Raw genomic sequence first — 16222 nt, forward strand, 5'->3', positions numbered from 1 at the left:
GATCGAATTGCAACTCCGACATTGCGCCTTTGATAGTCGGATTCTGGCGTCTAAACCAGGCCAAAATAACCGTTGTCTGGCGTTAGCCAACATACCATTCGCCCCTTGATGGCGGAGTGTAATGCCTCTAACACCTCGGCTCTAAGCCGTTTTGGTATCAAAATTTTGTCCCCTTTTATGGGTACCCCTTCCAGACAATATAGTTGGTCTGCCATCGGCCAGAATTGCCGGATTTCTGGTGGTAGTTCGTGGCGTGACCTTGGGAACCCGTCTTGAATGTATGACGCCAACGTTTGGCACTCCTCATCGGTGGCTGCAGCTGCGACTATCCTATCCCAGGTGATCGCCCGGAACTTGGGGTCATGTGCGTATGCAGCTATGATGGATACTTGTATACTCCCCTCGATTTGCTGGGAAGTGTCAGTGCCCTTTAGTCTGCTGTGTCTTGACGGCGCCGGGTATCGGGATGTGCAGTCCGGTGCTGCGTTGAGTTTCCCGGGAACATGCTTAATCTGGAACCTGTACATCAACGACCGCTCCTTGAATGAGAACAGGCGGGGATTTTTTATATTCTCCAGGATCTGATCCGAGAAAATTTTCACTAGGGGCTGGTGGTCCACAGTGACCAATAGGTCTGGGGATCCCAGGATGAACATCCTACAAGACTCCAAGCCATAAATCAGCGCTAGAGACTCCCCCTCTATAGGGGAATAACGAGATTCTGCATCTTTCGTGAAGCGAGACCCGGCCAAAATCATCTTCCAGTGGTCCTTACCACAGTTGGGACCTAATTCCGTTGGGCATTGGCAATGCTTCTGGAACAGAAAATACCCAATGCCAACCTTACTGAAGTCGGTTGAAAGGCAGGTCGCTCTGTTCATATCGAAGGTTTTCACCGCTTCTTCGATTTTCTGAACGATATTCCTCTTCGACTCTTCGAAAAGTCTATTCAATGTGTCATCCCAGTAAAATTTACGGTTCTTTGTCCGCAGCAACTCTCGAAAAGGGGCCATTATATCGGCCTGTGCAAATGTATACGACACCTGGTTAACTAAACCAAACCAGGACCTGATACCAGTAATGCTCGTTGGGCTCGGGAAATTGAGAATAGCCTCCGTCATTTTTTTAGTTGGCTTCACGCCGTCCAAGGTTATCACAAAGCCGGCAAATTCAACTTCATCGTCAGCAAATTGAAATTTGTCAGGGTTAAAGACTATCCCACTTTTACCACAATGGGTAATATAGTCCACAGTATGCCAGAAAGCCAATTCTAAGGACCTGTCCCATAGGAGTGTGTCGTCTATGCACCGGGTCTTTCGAGGCATGTCAACTGTGATGTCATCGAACCGGCGCGTGTACCCGTCCCCGAATGCGTGAAAACCCTGGGGAGCCCTGAGATACCGATAACGACCCCATTCTGTTATGAACGTGGTCGCGTCCCGGGCTTTTGGGGAGAGTGGCAGACTATGGTACCCATTCCATGCGTCCAAGGCAGTCTTTTTGGTTTGGGCAGGCACCACGGACACCTGATTAAAAGGGGACGGTGTGTGATGAGTCTCTCTCATCGTTGCTGCATTCAATTTTTGTAGGTCTACCGTCCTTCTTGGTGACCCGTCTTTCTTTGGAGCGACTACCATCCTCGAACACCAGATCGTAGGTGTGCCTGCTGGTACCGGTTCGATAATACCCAACGCAACATCTCGATCCAAATCATCCTTTACCCTTTTCTTCCAGTGATGAGGGACTGGAATGGGTGTGTGTATGGCCGATGGTTTCGCCCCCGGGGTAAAAGTTATATCCAGCGGCCTCCCTACCATGACTTGTAACGGTTGATGGGGGCAGGACTTAAAGCGCTGGACTTAAAGTGTTCACGTAACCACTTCTCTAACCGTTCCCTATTATCTCCAGTGGGGGTAAACGGGATCCTCGCTGGCTTGTCTGGGATGGATTCTCTTTTCGGACATCCACACGGTGCTGTCCCACTTTCTGAAGCCGATAAATCGGCCTTTGATACTCGATGCGGGAAGTCGCGATTGATTACTCCTAGGTCTTTGAGGGCCGATTCTGACAAGTAGAATCCTGACGTGTTTTCTGAAACGTAGACCACTTGTCGCGTTTCCTTCTGACCGAGCCTTATCTGAATCAGGACCACCCCCTTGATATCTAGGGGTTCGTCTGTGATTCCCCGTATCCTGTGGGTGGTAGGTATCAGGATCCTGCTGGTGCACCCTAATATTTTCAATATTTCTGGGCCACTCGAACACGTCTGGGCACCGGTATCTGCAATGGCCTGGATGCGGTGTTTTCGACGGCTTACTCCCTTATCCAAAGCGCATCCGAATTTAGCCTAGGACTCTGGTATCAGGGACACATCGACCATTAATGAGGGTGGTGGCTCAGGGGGACTTCTCCTGAACCCACCACTGCTCCATGCAAGGTGTGGCACTGCTGCTATTCTACCTTTTTGATTGTAACATGCCGGTGCCCCCTCCATTCTGCTGCCGAAAATATTCGATTGACGTGTGGCATCGTTTGTTGACTCCGCCGTCGACCTCTCCTGTTTCCGGCACACTCTTTGTAAGTGGCCTGTGACGCCACAATTAAAACATTTTAGCCCCCTCGCCGGGCAGATCTTCCGCCCTTTTAACCCACTGGGGTGTGAGGTCCTCCCACACCCTTCACAAGGACTATTCTGAGGGGTTTTGAGCGGCTGCTCCTTCCGAGATGGTTTTTTCTCGGTTGTTAGTAGGCCAAAAGTCGAGTGTCCCTCTGAGCCTCGTTGCAACTGAGGAGCAGACGTCTCTGTAGTTTCTAAACTAACCAGCCTGTGAAGCTTCTGCTCCACAGTGGTTAGAATATTTGCTTCGGCCAGCAATTTACACTGGTACTCCGCATTTGCCAGACCAGCTACGAGTTGGCCAGCTACCATGTCCTCCGAATAGTTTACGGCTTGCCGGCAGTTCTCGTTGGGGCACAGAACCGTGAAATTGCAAAACCGTGCCTGGGACCGAAGCTTTGCCAAGAACTGTGTGGGTCCCTCCCCCGTCTGTTGTCTGATGTTATGAAATTTATGTCTATGCACCTCCAGGTGTAGACCTTTCACCGCAATGAACTGTATATGCCTTAAGAGTTGTTCCTCTGTGACAGAATTGAGGGTTCCAGGCCCAACTAAGTCAAATAAAAGTTTATTTACCTCATTTGAGCAGGTTGTCCTTAGTTCATTGCGGATTTCCACGGGGTCGGTAAGGCCGCACATTTGTTTGTATCGGGCCCACGAGTCGATGAAAAGCGCCCAGTCCGCGTCGGTGAATCCATGTTCGATACGTGGCCGGTCTGGTTTCTTGGTGTTAGACCGACTCGAGGCACTCCCTCCGCGAAGCTCATTGTTTTCTCTTTGCAGATTTATTAGTTGTTGAATCAACTGCATGTATTGGCCGTCCTCGTGTTGTCCTGACGCCATTATACTCCAAAAATCGTGCAAAAGAAATTATGTTGAAAAATAAATCCTGTTCGTAGCGCCATGTAAGGTTTCCGAGTCGACTATCGTCGTAGTCGTCGTTCTTCTCCCGGTGCGTGCGTGCGTGCTACTAATCAGACGACGGTGTCACTCTTTTGTGTGTCCCGTCTTAATGGTCGTTCCTATTCTCTACAATCAGTACCTCTGTCTCACTATCCAGTAGATTGCTTGTGTTATGATTGGGTCCATTACAATTATAACACAGCCAGGAAGTATCCATCTCCTTAGGTGTGCTTAGTGCCACCCGTGCAGCTACTGCAGCCTGCTTTGGAACTCCCGTGCTGTTCTTTTAAATGGTATGAGTACATTGCCAGCATGTGTGACAGATTTAGATTATCCATCTGAGATGATGCTCGTAATAGTTCTTCCACATGTTCAGACAATCTTACAATAAATGTACATTGTGAGCACTGATCTGATACGCCGCCAAACAGGATTGCAAGCCTGCATAGTTCTGCCAAAAATACATCCACTATTTCACCTGGTTGAAGGTGGCATGCTACAAACTGCTTCCATGTAGCGAAGGGATCTGATCCGGATTTTGATTGTGTAAAGCAAACGCTATACACAGTGTTTGCTTTACACAATCAAAATATGCGAAGAGAGAAAAAAAAATCACACGTGGCAGCATGGTCCCAAACAATTTCGTCTACACTACCTGATATGATCCCGAACAACACTGTCGAACCAGACCCAGAAACTTCTGCTGATTCGACATGACATGATCCCGAACAGCTCCGTTGATTCAAATCCAAACATCTCCGACGATTCAACATGATTTCGGATGCAATGATGCAGCACGACACGTTACCAGAGCAACCTTGGAAGTTACTTGCCAAATGACTGTTATCTGCATTTTTTCTAGCCTTTGGATGAATTTATTTTCGCCGTAGGTAGGCCCAACTTAAACATTGGCATACAATTTTTGAGTGCCTCCATGCATGCTCGTCACAGAGTATCCTGTTCAATCCAACAAAAACAGTTTTTCTATTGTCCTCTAGACGCCTCTCTCTTGTCCCGATCCGTAGGATTTGGTTTCAAGACACATTTGTGCCATTCTAAAGATATAACTATCTGGGAGTAATAATATCTAGCAATCTCAGGTTTGATGACTGCTTGTCTTATGTATACAATAAAGTTAATAGGGTATTTTATGTATTGCGTATCCTGAGCTATCAAATTCATCATGAATGTCATTTGCTGACTAGACGTTGCAAGGCAATGATTCATCCCTACTTAGAATATGGGTTCCTAGTGTTTGCAGGGGTTGTTAGGGTGTTCTCTGATTCTCTAGAGTGTCTACAGAATCGTGCCATCAGATATATACAATATATTTCTTGTTCTCTCTGGAGTATATGATTTGCTTGGATTAGATCTGCTGTCTAATCACCGGAATGTGATGGTTGTATCTGTTGCCTACAGATTAATTCATAGTTTTTGCCCCACCGCAATGCTTAAATATCGTCCTGTGCTATGACTGACCAGACCAAACCTGCAACGATATATATTCACAATAGACCCACTACATAATCACACTGGTGTTTGCTCAGAGATGTACCAGCAATCGCCTTTTGCATTGTGTTCTGCAGTCCTGAATGTGCTGCCTCAAAATTGTGTGAATGAACATGTACTTATTGTCACATTTTTGGAGTTCTGTATTGTCTATGTTGATGTTTCTAAATTTTTTGCATTCTGTAATTAGTTAAGTAGCCTCTGTCTATTACTAATGATTTTATGATTATGGTATAAAAAAAAATTGTGTGCATGTGTCTGATGGTGTCATTACGGAAAAAAAAATCCTCTTGTTGCATATGTATGTAAAATCTTATCTTGTAACACTCCACTATAATCATTAGACACTCAGCAGCTCTAATTTTTATTTTTAAAATTATGTTTTTTTCTTTAAAGGGTAATTCTATTTCTTATAACTTTATCACATACTTTACACGTTCGTACTTGTGTTGGGACAATGAATCTGAATTGGGAATCAGAAAAATCAGAATTTTGTGGGTGTCAGAATCAGAAAAATTTATGCTTATTTTCCGATGCCAAAAATGATTCTTTTTAATTGTTATTCTTTATTTAATTTTGTTTAAAACATATTTTTTTTTTACTGCTGGTAGTAATGATGAAATAATGAATATTTATTGATTTTTAAGCTAATAGTAAAATTATATCAACAACACTACAGCTTTATTTTAAAACTTTTATTGAAAAAAACAATTCAGGTAACTTGATTATGTACTAGAGCTGAGATCTAATCAATGTAACCGCCTTCAGCTTCAGTCACTACCTTGATACGGGTCTGGAACTGGGAGCATACCTTTTCCATAAATGCCGGTGTGGGTTTGGCAAATATTCAGTGGATGTCAGCGATCAGGCTAGCTTTTGTGTTGTAGGGGGTCATGTTGGTGATGTTCTTAATGTATGACCAAACAGAATTGTTCCAGCAGGTTCAGGTCAGGGGAGGGGGTGCCAGTAAAAGTAGGGTACAATGTTGTAGCACTCCTTCTGAAGCCAAGCCTGGGTCTCTTTAGACTTGTGGACTAGCACTGAGTTCTGCTGCCACATCCCAGATTCTGCTTGTGGCCACCTGCATCAGGGGATCACCACACTCTTTGGCGCATTAAGGTACACTTTGGTGTTGGTTTTTTAAGTTGACTTTGAAGATATGAGGTGGCATAATGTGGCCCTCACTTGAAACCAAAAACCATAACCGTGTCCGGAAACTTTTTCATCACCCTGGGCACGTCCCTGTTATCTATGACAATCCAGTGATTCATTTTGAGGGTGCTGGAATTATTTTGTTTTTGTAGATGTGTATGTACTATGATCTACCTTTTATTTAGTAAGAAAATTATATGCATATTTGCATTCAATCACAGAAGATTTTGATAAAATAAAAACAGGTCCTGTTGTCATAACTTGGATCGGTAGAGAGCATGAACTGTGGAGCAGCGCATCCCTGATCTCGCTCGTTGAACATTGTGTCACTTTCAGACATGAGAGAAGGCTCCTATCATTCTTGTGATTTGTATGCAACTGGCCAACTAGTAGATGGTCTGCAACAAAAACAAAAAAAAAGAAGAAAACCAGTTTTCATCAAACGGAAATGGAATCATGTTGTCTTTTTTAAGGTAACAATTTATTGTTCCACACTGTACTTTCTTGGGAGATAGAATGATCCATTTTTCCAATAAATCTAACAATAGAATGGATACAAGTTCGAATATTCCATTAAACCTATTCTTTTATCACTTAACTTTCCTCTCACTAATCGACAAGTTAACTTTTTTATAATATTTATTTCTTGTGATCTCTTAGTCTTACCAGATTCCATAACAAGAATTCATCGAGTCTGGTGTAGTATCCAGCTTAGTACTGTTCCTATAGCCACGTCACCTGGAGAAGAAGGTGCACCATTCCTTGTATAAAAAAAGGGTTCCATCGGTCTTTGGCAGACTATTAATACCCATGAAAGGGTGCCTGCATGTGAAATTTTTGTTGCAGGAGGTGCGGAATCTCCAACTACACCTTTCCTGAGTCGACATTGTTAAATACCAGTGGCAAGTGAAGTAACTGTACTGGACAATTGAAAACAAATGCCAAGATAAGCGGAAAGCACATATGCACCTAGAATTCCCAAATGGTCACCCATCTGGTATTAACCAGGCTCAACGTTGCTTAACTTCTGTGATCTGCCGAGAACCGATGTGTTAATGCGATTATGCCGTATATAAGCCAGTGTGAGAAAGCCATACCAAAGGGAGCTTATTTGAGCTGCATATACTGTTATATATTTGGCTAGGATTTTCTTGTAGGGTGAAGTATATTCATGACAGGTTGTCCTAACAGACCTCTGTATAAAAAGACCTTAGACTCTCTAGAACAATGTCTAGTAGATATTCAAGTTCTCCCCTTATCCATTATTTTGTGCATGTCTAACTATGTATTAATTTGTTTATTATGATGTCCAATGAAAGATGAGTTACCATTGGTACTCTGGATCCATTTAAAATCCAGTTAAGCTTTAAAACATTTTTTTTATATTACTAGAAATTTAATAAATCCAAACAACATTTTTTTAAAAAATAAATTATTTATTCACCTTAAAGAAATGAATAGGTAAGCTTTCAACCATTTTAAAGTGCTCAAACGTTATTTTGTTTTTGTTTTTAATCGTTTTTCCATCAGTGATATAAAAATCTCTCAAGGACGGAAGTCCACCAAGATATTGATTACGGATGGTCTGATTGTCTGTCTTTTCTTCTGCTACATGTGGCTTATGTGACACCGTTAATGAAATATGATTAACATTTTTGTGATATCATTTGAAATTTGAGAAATTACCAGGAATTTAATAAATCTATACACGATATAATCAAGTTATGATTATAAGGATATTTTTTACATTTTTATTTCTAGGTTTTTCACAATGAGTAAGCCTCAAAAGTTATTAAGTGATTCTACAGATGTCGAGGGAGGTATTTCAAACCTATCACTGGTAAGTGAACTTTATCTTTGTTTAAAATATTTTTTGTAGATGCGTATGTACAATGATCTACTTTTCATTTACTAAGAAAATTATATGCATACTTGCATTTAATTACAGAATATTTTAATGAATTGTTATATGCAAATTACATGTTTTCATAAATGTTTATTTGGCTAAAAAATCTTGCTTGAAATGGCAAGATTATGAATATTAGGTCATTAGGAAAATAATGGCTGCCTGAAACGCTGCGTTTTAAAAGGTCATTTTAACACAGACTTCATTATCTATTATTTTATTATTATTCAAAATCTACCAACATTTTATGCAGTCGCTTGACTCATGAATATCACATTTGAACTCTGATGCTCATGACAATTTATTCTGATATTTACATTTTGGCAGGAGTGAGGTGTCTGAAGGTTTCCATAACTAAACACTTGAAGGATACAAACTTCCACCAAAATTGAATTCAGCATTAAGTAATCTAAAAGTGGTTGATATGCCAAAGTTTTCCTATTCTTTATGAAAAATGTTGATAATTAATTGAAATCTTTTTAAAATTCGAATATGTACAGACCGGTGCTGTTGTTGTTGTTATTCTTTATCTCAATTTTGACTTTTTTTTATTTTCTTGTAAATTTGGCCAAAAACAACAACGAAACAGAATCTACCCTTTAGCAATAAAAATGCTTTTTCTAGCATAAAAGCTTGACAAACCACCAGACATCACCTTTAATAGATTTATAGAGATGCATTTTAAAATACTGTCTCAAACTTAAGTGTGACAGGTTAATGAAAAAGAGATTTTTAACTAAAGTATCACTGATTATAGTTGCATTGGATCTTGCCTTCTGTTATTTACCCTCATGACCTCTGTCTTCCCCATGTTGTTCTGGAGTCCAGTCTTTCCAGCTTCCTCTGCCACACAAGATAGCTTCTCTTGCATATTAGAGAGGTTTTTTTAAAATTTTTTTTTTACACAGGTACCACCACATTATCAAGGTCAAGAGGCGACTCGAGGATAAGGGTTAAAGAGTGTACAGTAGAAATTGGACAATATAGTAATTATTAGTAATGGAAATTCGGTAAATTTGTTAACTTATATGGAACGGCTCATCAAGAACTTGTTTACGTTAGACTTGAAGACAACCATATTGTAGTCAGCCGGAAAGCAGGAAAACAGAAGACAATTCCACAGGCGTGCAGTTCTAAGAAAGAAGCTTTGTTCATGGAATCTATGTTTAGGTTTAGGCACAGATAAAGGTTGACAAGTTTGTTTACCTGGGCAGTGTTGTCAGCAGAGATGGAAGAACAGATGAGGACACAAGATGCCAGATAAGCCTTAAGCATCTTAAGACCAATCTGGAGAAAGCAGCCCTCTTACTCTGGAATAATATCTGAATTTTCAACATCAATGTGAAGTCGGTTCTACTCTATGGCTCAGAAACGTGGAGAGTGACCAAGATCAACACCCACAAACTCCAGACATTCACCAACAGATGTCTCAGAAATATCCTAAACATCAGATGACCAGAAACTATCTCCAATGAACAACTGTGGGACAAAACCAATCAAATCCCATGTTGTAGAGAGTTGACATACATTTGTTACATTTTGAAAATGGGTATTTTCCCCCAAAATATTTAAGGAATATACCATCGCCAGTAAATAAATATTTATTAGAAACTATTGAACCCTTTGAATAATTTATCATTATTTATTTATTTATCTATTCCAACGACTGAATAATTCTTACATTGACAAGCCTTCAAACACACTTTTTATTCGATAAACCATGCTTCAAGTGAACTACGACATCCTTCTTATTTTTTTTATTTTTGAAATCACAACTTTATAATATATAAGAATCGTTATAAAATTGACTCTATAATAATATATACGAAATTTGCATGAATTAAAATATTTAAACATATTTTACAACCGGACTATGCTGGACATCCTTGCTAGCTTAGATAAATACTTCTGCAGTTTTAACAAAAGCGCTACAATAATATTAGGGTGTCTCCATTTACACTGAACATACACAGAATGCCAACATCAATAAATTACATATGAAATATTTATTTACCTGAGTGTAGATGGTATATTCCTCAAATATTTTCGGGGGTGACCTCCATTTTTAAGAGGTAAATTAATTACATCAACTCTCTATGGTAGCATAGAGAGTTGATATATATAGTGGTGATTACATTAACCAATCAGTCATCTCCAATTGAAGACTTTGAATGCAGTTTTAACAAAAGTGCTACAATAATATCAGGAATCAAAACGTAAATTCCATGAAGAAAGCTTCTTTCTTAGAACTGCACGCCTGTGGAACTCTGTTCCGTCTGCCTGCTTCCCTCCTGACTACAACTTGGATGTCTTCAAGTCCAACGTAAACAAATTCCTGATGAACCGCACCCTTAAGTAGACACTTTAAATATCCACACTAACGTACTGTACTTATAATAACCCTTATCCCTGAGTGGCTTCCGGGCCTTGATAAGTGGTGACCACCTTGTAAAAAAGAAAAAAAAAAAACATCAGGACGTCTCCACTTATGCTGAACATCCACAGAATTCCAACATCAATATATTACATATGAATGAGTTCAGTAGTGATGATTGCATTAACCAAACAACCATCTCCAATTGAAGACTTTGAATGCAAAATGATATAAACCCCATCTCAAAAAATTGCGTTTCACACTGGACAACACCCTAAATTCATGTTTTGCATAATACATTATTGGTACGATTTCTTTTTGCTTTCCATGAAAATAAAATTTTAACCAAAGTCAAGATTTCATATATATTTTTTGTTTAATGTTTCGACTTTAACAAATTGGATTTATCGCTTTCGAATTTTTGAGATGAGGATTGGTTATTCATATTATTTGGATTCTTCAAACTGCTCTTCTCATCTTGAGGTTCGTTCTCACAATGTTTCTGTCGATTTAATCTCCTTCTTTTTAGGTATATCTTGTCGAATGTGGCAGAGTAATTAGAATACTTGGAAAAATTAGTTGTAAAAATAATATTCTCCTCAAGGTTGAATGTTCAATTCTGAGTGTGTACAACAGAAAAATACAATTGCAAATTACTTATCGCCTCTATCCAGTCATGGCTGACAGAACGAGAGCATGCTACACCCATGAAGTAAATAAAGTATTCCGTTCTAAATTGCATTCAGATTCCCAAGTTTGGCAGAAACATTCGCGAGTTCAACAAGATACACCTGAAGAAAGCTGGAGGTTACATTGGCCGAAATGTTGTGAAAATGACACTCAAGATGAGAACAGTAGTGCGAAGAATCCAAATAATATGGATTTATTGCGTTTTGCATTCAAACTCTTTAATTTCTTATTATTCTAAGTTAAGATGCTAACACTAACTTTCATTTATACTTTTCATTTTTTATGACAGGTATCTTCAGATGAAGCTGTTTCTCTTAAAGACAAAACTGATAAGGTGTGTAATGTTTTTTTTTTTATTTTAATTCAATAGCCTCATTCATTTTTAAATGCCAATGGCCCTTGTGCTATGAGATTTCAATATAAACTAGATGGATGTATAATATGAGTCTTAAAAAACAGAACTTTGAAGAAGATTAAATCTAGGCAGTATATATATGCAGAACAGGAGACCTTGTTAGTTTGGTCACATTGAAAGAATAGAGAATGCTTGGATTAGTAGATAAAGAACAACTGAGGTATGGGGTCATTTGGCTGGGGAAGGCAAGGAAAACATGGGCAGAAATGATAAAAATGAATTTGAGAAAAAAAGGGATAAAGTTCTGGGCAGAGATGGGTTTGTTTGGAAATCAGTTTCTAAAAGTCATCCAACACATGCCAGCCTGTAGAAGAGGGTAATGGTTTAGCATTGTATTTTTACTGAAATGCTTATCAAAGCATATCTTTGTATAAATTCAATTCAATTTATACGGCATTACATGTTTCGTCGCAGTTAAGAAGGGCATGGAAAGAGAGAAAAAAAGGAAGGAAAGCGGACAAAGAGGGAGAGAGGGAGTGACGCTGTGGATTTACATGGGTAGAAATGCAGTTGACTAGCACTTATCCAACTTCGTCTTGAACTGATCCGTTGTTAGTGCAGTGACAACCTCAAATGGCAGTCTATTCCAGGGAGGCTAATATGCAGATGAAAGATGTAGCTTTTTGTCTGTTTAACCAAAATCTCTGATGAAACAGCTTCAGGTCATGTCTTCTCAAGCCATGTTCGGATGCAGGGGTGCGGAGAAGATCCTGAGGGAGGTCGTAATAACCATGAAGGAGGTTATAGGCTAAAATTAGGTCACCCCTCAGTTTTCGGCACTCCAACAAAAAAGGTTCAGCCGCTGCAGACAGGTCTTGTAAAAAAGGTCATGAAAACCTTGCACTGACCGAGTTGCCAGCCTCTGCACCCGTTCCAGATGCTGAATGTCACGAACTAAGTATGGCGACGATGCCTGGATGTCATAATCCAACAAAGGTTGGACGAGTGATACGTACATAGGGAGGAAGACCTTTCGAGTGAGGTCAGTGAAGGAGTGCTTGGTGAGAAAAAGGGTATTCCTTGCCTTATTGTTAAATAAGCAGTATTAAAGAATTGAATAAATAGAAAAATAAAACAACACATTTTTTTGGTAATCACATGATTGATAGAATTACTTTTGATTGGAAAAAGGAATGTTTAATGATTAAAGCTAAATTCTGTAGCTTAAAATATACACAAATATATTTAAGTTAAGAATTTATTGTTTGAAACAAGGAATATATGAAGAAAAGTTATATTTATTTCCTTAATCCATGGATTTTCAATAATGGCTCATATCCCCAGAGGAAATGAAATGCAGGATTGTCCTGAAAGTATTACCTTAATGTAATATCTGACAGAAAATTCACTTGATTTCTAATCTGTGGCTTATCTCATTTATTGGGGAAGAAAAGGTGAAGGTCATTATTCCTAACCTGCTCTGTAAATGTTTTTAATAATTAGTTTATTTCAAATTGAATTGCTTTTCATTAAACTCTTTATAAATGAATGCAGGGAAAATGAAGGCCTAAGATCACTGCAGCAATTAATGCTGAGCAAATATTTTGCTTGTACTTTATATACATATATGAATATATATGAGAGCAATTTTACTGCAGTAGAAACATCAGTTTAATAAGAAATTTGAAAATCTGTTAAAAAAACAGATAACACAATGCAAGATTTTTTTTTTTTTTTTTTTTTCAAATAAATAAATTATTTATTTTTGTTTTAATTCATAGTTTTGGCTCCATGAACGTTCCTCAATATGATAAAGCAATTATTTTTTTAATTGTCAAGATTTTACAACATTGCTGAAGATCACTAATTTCTTCCAGTCTTATTGAAGAAACTGTTTTTTAATGTTCGATGGCCGTAATTACGCATGTTTAAATATTGAAATCAATTTCACTACAGTAGAAGCATCGTTATAATGAGAAATATGAAAATGTGTTAGGAACCCAGAAATTTGATAGAATTTAAGAGGTAGGGACAGATTAAGAGACAAGTGAGGCAAACTTTTTTAAAAAAATTATTAGGATAATAGTGTTTTCTGATTATTTATTATTTTTTTGACATTTTAAATAAAATTTAAGAGACCTGCTTGGTGCTGCCCAAAACAAGTCCTGCCACCCTTCTCACAAGCATAGTAAATAAATAAACATTTTTTTAATACATATCAAGACCAAGAACTACTCAAGAATAAGGATTAATAGAGACAGAAATGATTTCCAGCTAAAAAATGAGGAATACGATGGGAGTACTAACATTGATCAATAGTATAAACTCATTTTTACTTCAGGCACAAGAATTTGTTCACATTGGATTTGAAGACAACCGAGTTGTAATCATTAGGAAAACAATCCCATGGTAATGTGTTTTACTATCAGGAAGTCTTTGCAAAGAAGCTCTTTCGATTGAAATTCTACCTGATATAAGATACAAGGAAGAGAAAGAAAAATTCTTTTTCACTGTGGCAAAAAACTGACGAGTTCTTGCTGTGAATGTCTTACAAGAAGGAACTAATGATCACAGCTTAATTGAGCACCTTCCATGGAAATAGCAATAGAGAAGAAAGTGGCTAGCAATGGTTCTTTTGTGAGAAAGTGGTTGTAGGAAAGAGAGATCACTTCCTTGTTAGATTGCAAAGTCGATTTTTTTTTTGTCACCACTTATCAAGGCCCAGAGGCCACTCAAGGATAAGGGTTAATAGGTATACATTAGTCATTGTGATTTTAGCATAGTAAACAGTGGGAATTTTGTAACTTGGATTACTTATTCTGTCAAGATGTGAAAAAAATTATCTATGTGGCACCTTCTCAGATGTGGCAGCGGTATTCCAACTTTAGATTTATCTGACTTTTATGCAAAGAATTGCATTTGGAGTTAGGTACTTACTGGAGCAATAGAATGATCCAATCGTTATGTTGTCTTCTGAACATTTGCTAATATTGTAACTAGTGATGGGACGATTCTAATATTTTTCCCGATTCCAATACAATTACTGATTCTGTACTTAATTCACGATTCGGATTTTTTATAAATCAGTGCATATTTAACTATAGAGTTGTTATTTTTCCCCCAATTACCATAGAAACAAGTTAAACATGAAGATACACTTGTGGGAAATGATCTATCGATTTTAGTTTTATTGGTAATTAAAAATCAATAAATATTTATTATTTTATCATTATTGTTAGCAGTGGAAGACAATTAAAAGAATCGTTTTGACATCAGAAAGTATGCACAAATTTTTCTGATTCTGTTTCAATTTTTCCAATTCCTGATTTCGATTAATCGTCCCAACACTAATTGTAACCTATTTTTTCTTTGTAGGTTTCTGATGAAAATGAAGTCGAGTCATTGCTACGTAATTTGTCTGCCAGACGACAGCGTAAACAAAAAGAAGTGAGTTCAGAATTTTTTGTTTTATTATTATGTGTAGAATATAGAATAGTCTTAAAGATATTTTGTTATTAGAAGATATGTAATATACTAGCAGGTCGCCCGGCATTGCCTGGTCATAAAATACGCATAAATATTATATTTTAATTCATACAGAAACGGAGACATACATGCGGGTATTATGTTTTTTTTTCCAAACAGTTCACTTCTTGTAAATAAAAAAAAATACTTGAGCTAAGATTGAAACCAAAACCTAAAGACGGTGAACCAAGTATGATAACCATTAGGCCAGCTTGACATAATCTTAAAAATGTGTTTTCAAACTTACTTCTTCTTAACATAAACAATCTGTCATGTGAACGATTCACGCATGCGCATTCATGAAACAGTTGGCGAACGGATAAAAAATCCGCTGATACCCACGTACGCATTTTTCAATTTTGATCCCTTAGCAGCCCTTTTAGTGGATGAAAACTGATTAAAAAGTTTTTCACATGTCTGAATACTCTATATACCAGATTTCAAATCTGCAGATCAAAAATTTGTTGAGTATATAGGTTGAGAAATGTCCACACACACACACACATTCTCACTTTTATAGAGATACTAGCAGGCCACCCGGCGTTGCCCAGTCTAAAATATGCATAAATATTATATTTTAATTCATACAGAAACTGAGACCTGTGCATGTGGGTATTATGTTTTTTCTAAACAGTTCACTTCTTGTAAGTAAAAAAAAAAAAATGCTCGAGCTGAGATCAAAACCAAAACCTAAACACAGTGAGTCAAGTACGATAACCATTAGATCAGCTTGACACAATCTTTAAGGGGTGCTTTCAAACCTACTTATTCTTAACATAAGTAATCTGTAATGTGAACTATTCATGCGTGTGCATTCGTGAAATAGTTAGCAAATAAATAAAAATATGATGACTCCCACATACCAATTTTTCAATTTTAACCCCTTACATGCCGATCATCGGATTTTTATGTGTGTCAACTGTTTCATGAATGCGCATGCATGAATCATTTACGTAACAGATTACTTGTGTTAAGGTTTGAAAACAGTTTTTAAAGATCGTGTCGAGCTGGCCTAATGGTCATCATTCTTGACTCACTGTCTTTAGGTTTTGGTTTCGATCTCGGTTCCAGTATTTTTTTTTTTTTTTTACTTACAAGAAGTCAACTGTTTAGAAAAACATAATACTCGCATGCACATGTCTCAGTTTCTTTTTGTTTTTTGCTTCAATTTTTTTTTTCTTTGAAAACGTT

At 38.0% G+C, this 16222-nt stretch overlaps 1 protein-coding gene across 1 annotated transcript in view; it reads left to right on the forward strand.

The window, feature by feature from the left end:
* Positions 1 to 16222, forward strand: part of LOC145297853 (coiled-coil and C2 domain-containing protein 2A-like) — a 220229-nt gene that overhangs the window by 6942 nt on the left and 197065 nt on the right. Inside the window, exons 2-4 of the mRNA XM_080144180.1 lie at positions 7943 to 8021; positions 11441 to 11485; positions 14882 to 14953. Coding sequence (XP_080000306.1) covers positions 7953 to 8021; positions 11441 to 11485; positions 14882 to 14953 — 186 coding nt within the window. The 5' untranslated portion in view covers positions 7943 to 7952. The remainder of the gene's footprint in view (positions 1 to 7942; positions 8022 to 11440; positions 11486 to 14881; positions 14954 to 16222) is intronic.

Source organism: Euprymna scolopes, chromosome 2 (genome assembly GCF_053919585.1).
Source record: "Euprymna scolopes isolate OS-2025 chromosome 2, ASM5391958v1, whole genome shotgun sequence".
In the NCBI taxonomy this organism is placed as follows: domain Eukaryota; kingdom Metazoa; phylum Mollusca; class Cephalopoda; order Sepiida; family Sepiolidae; genus Euprymna; species Euprymna scolopes.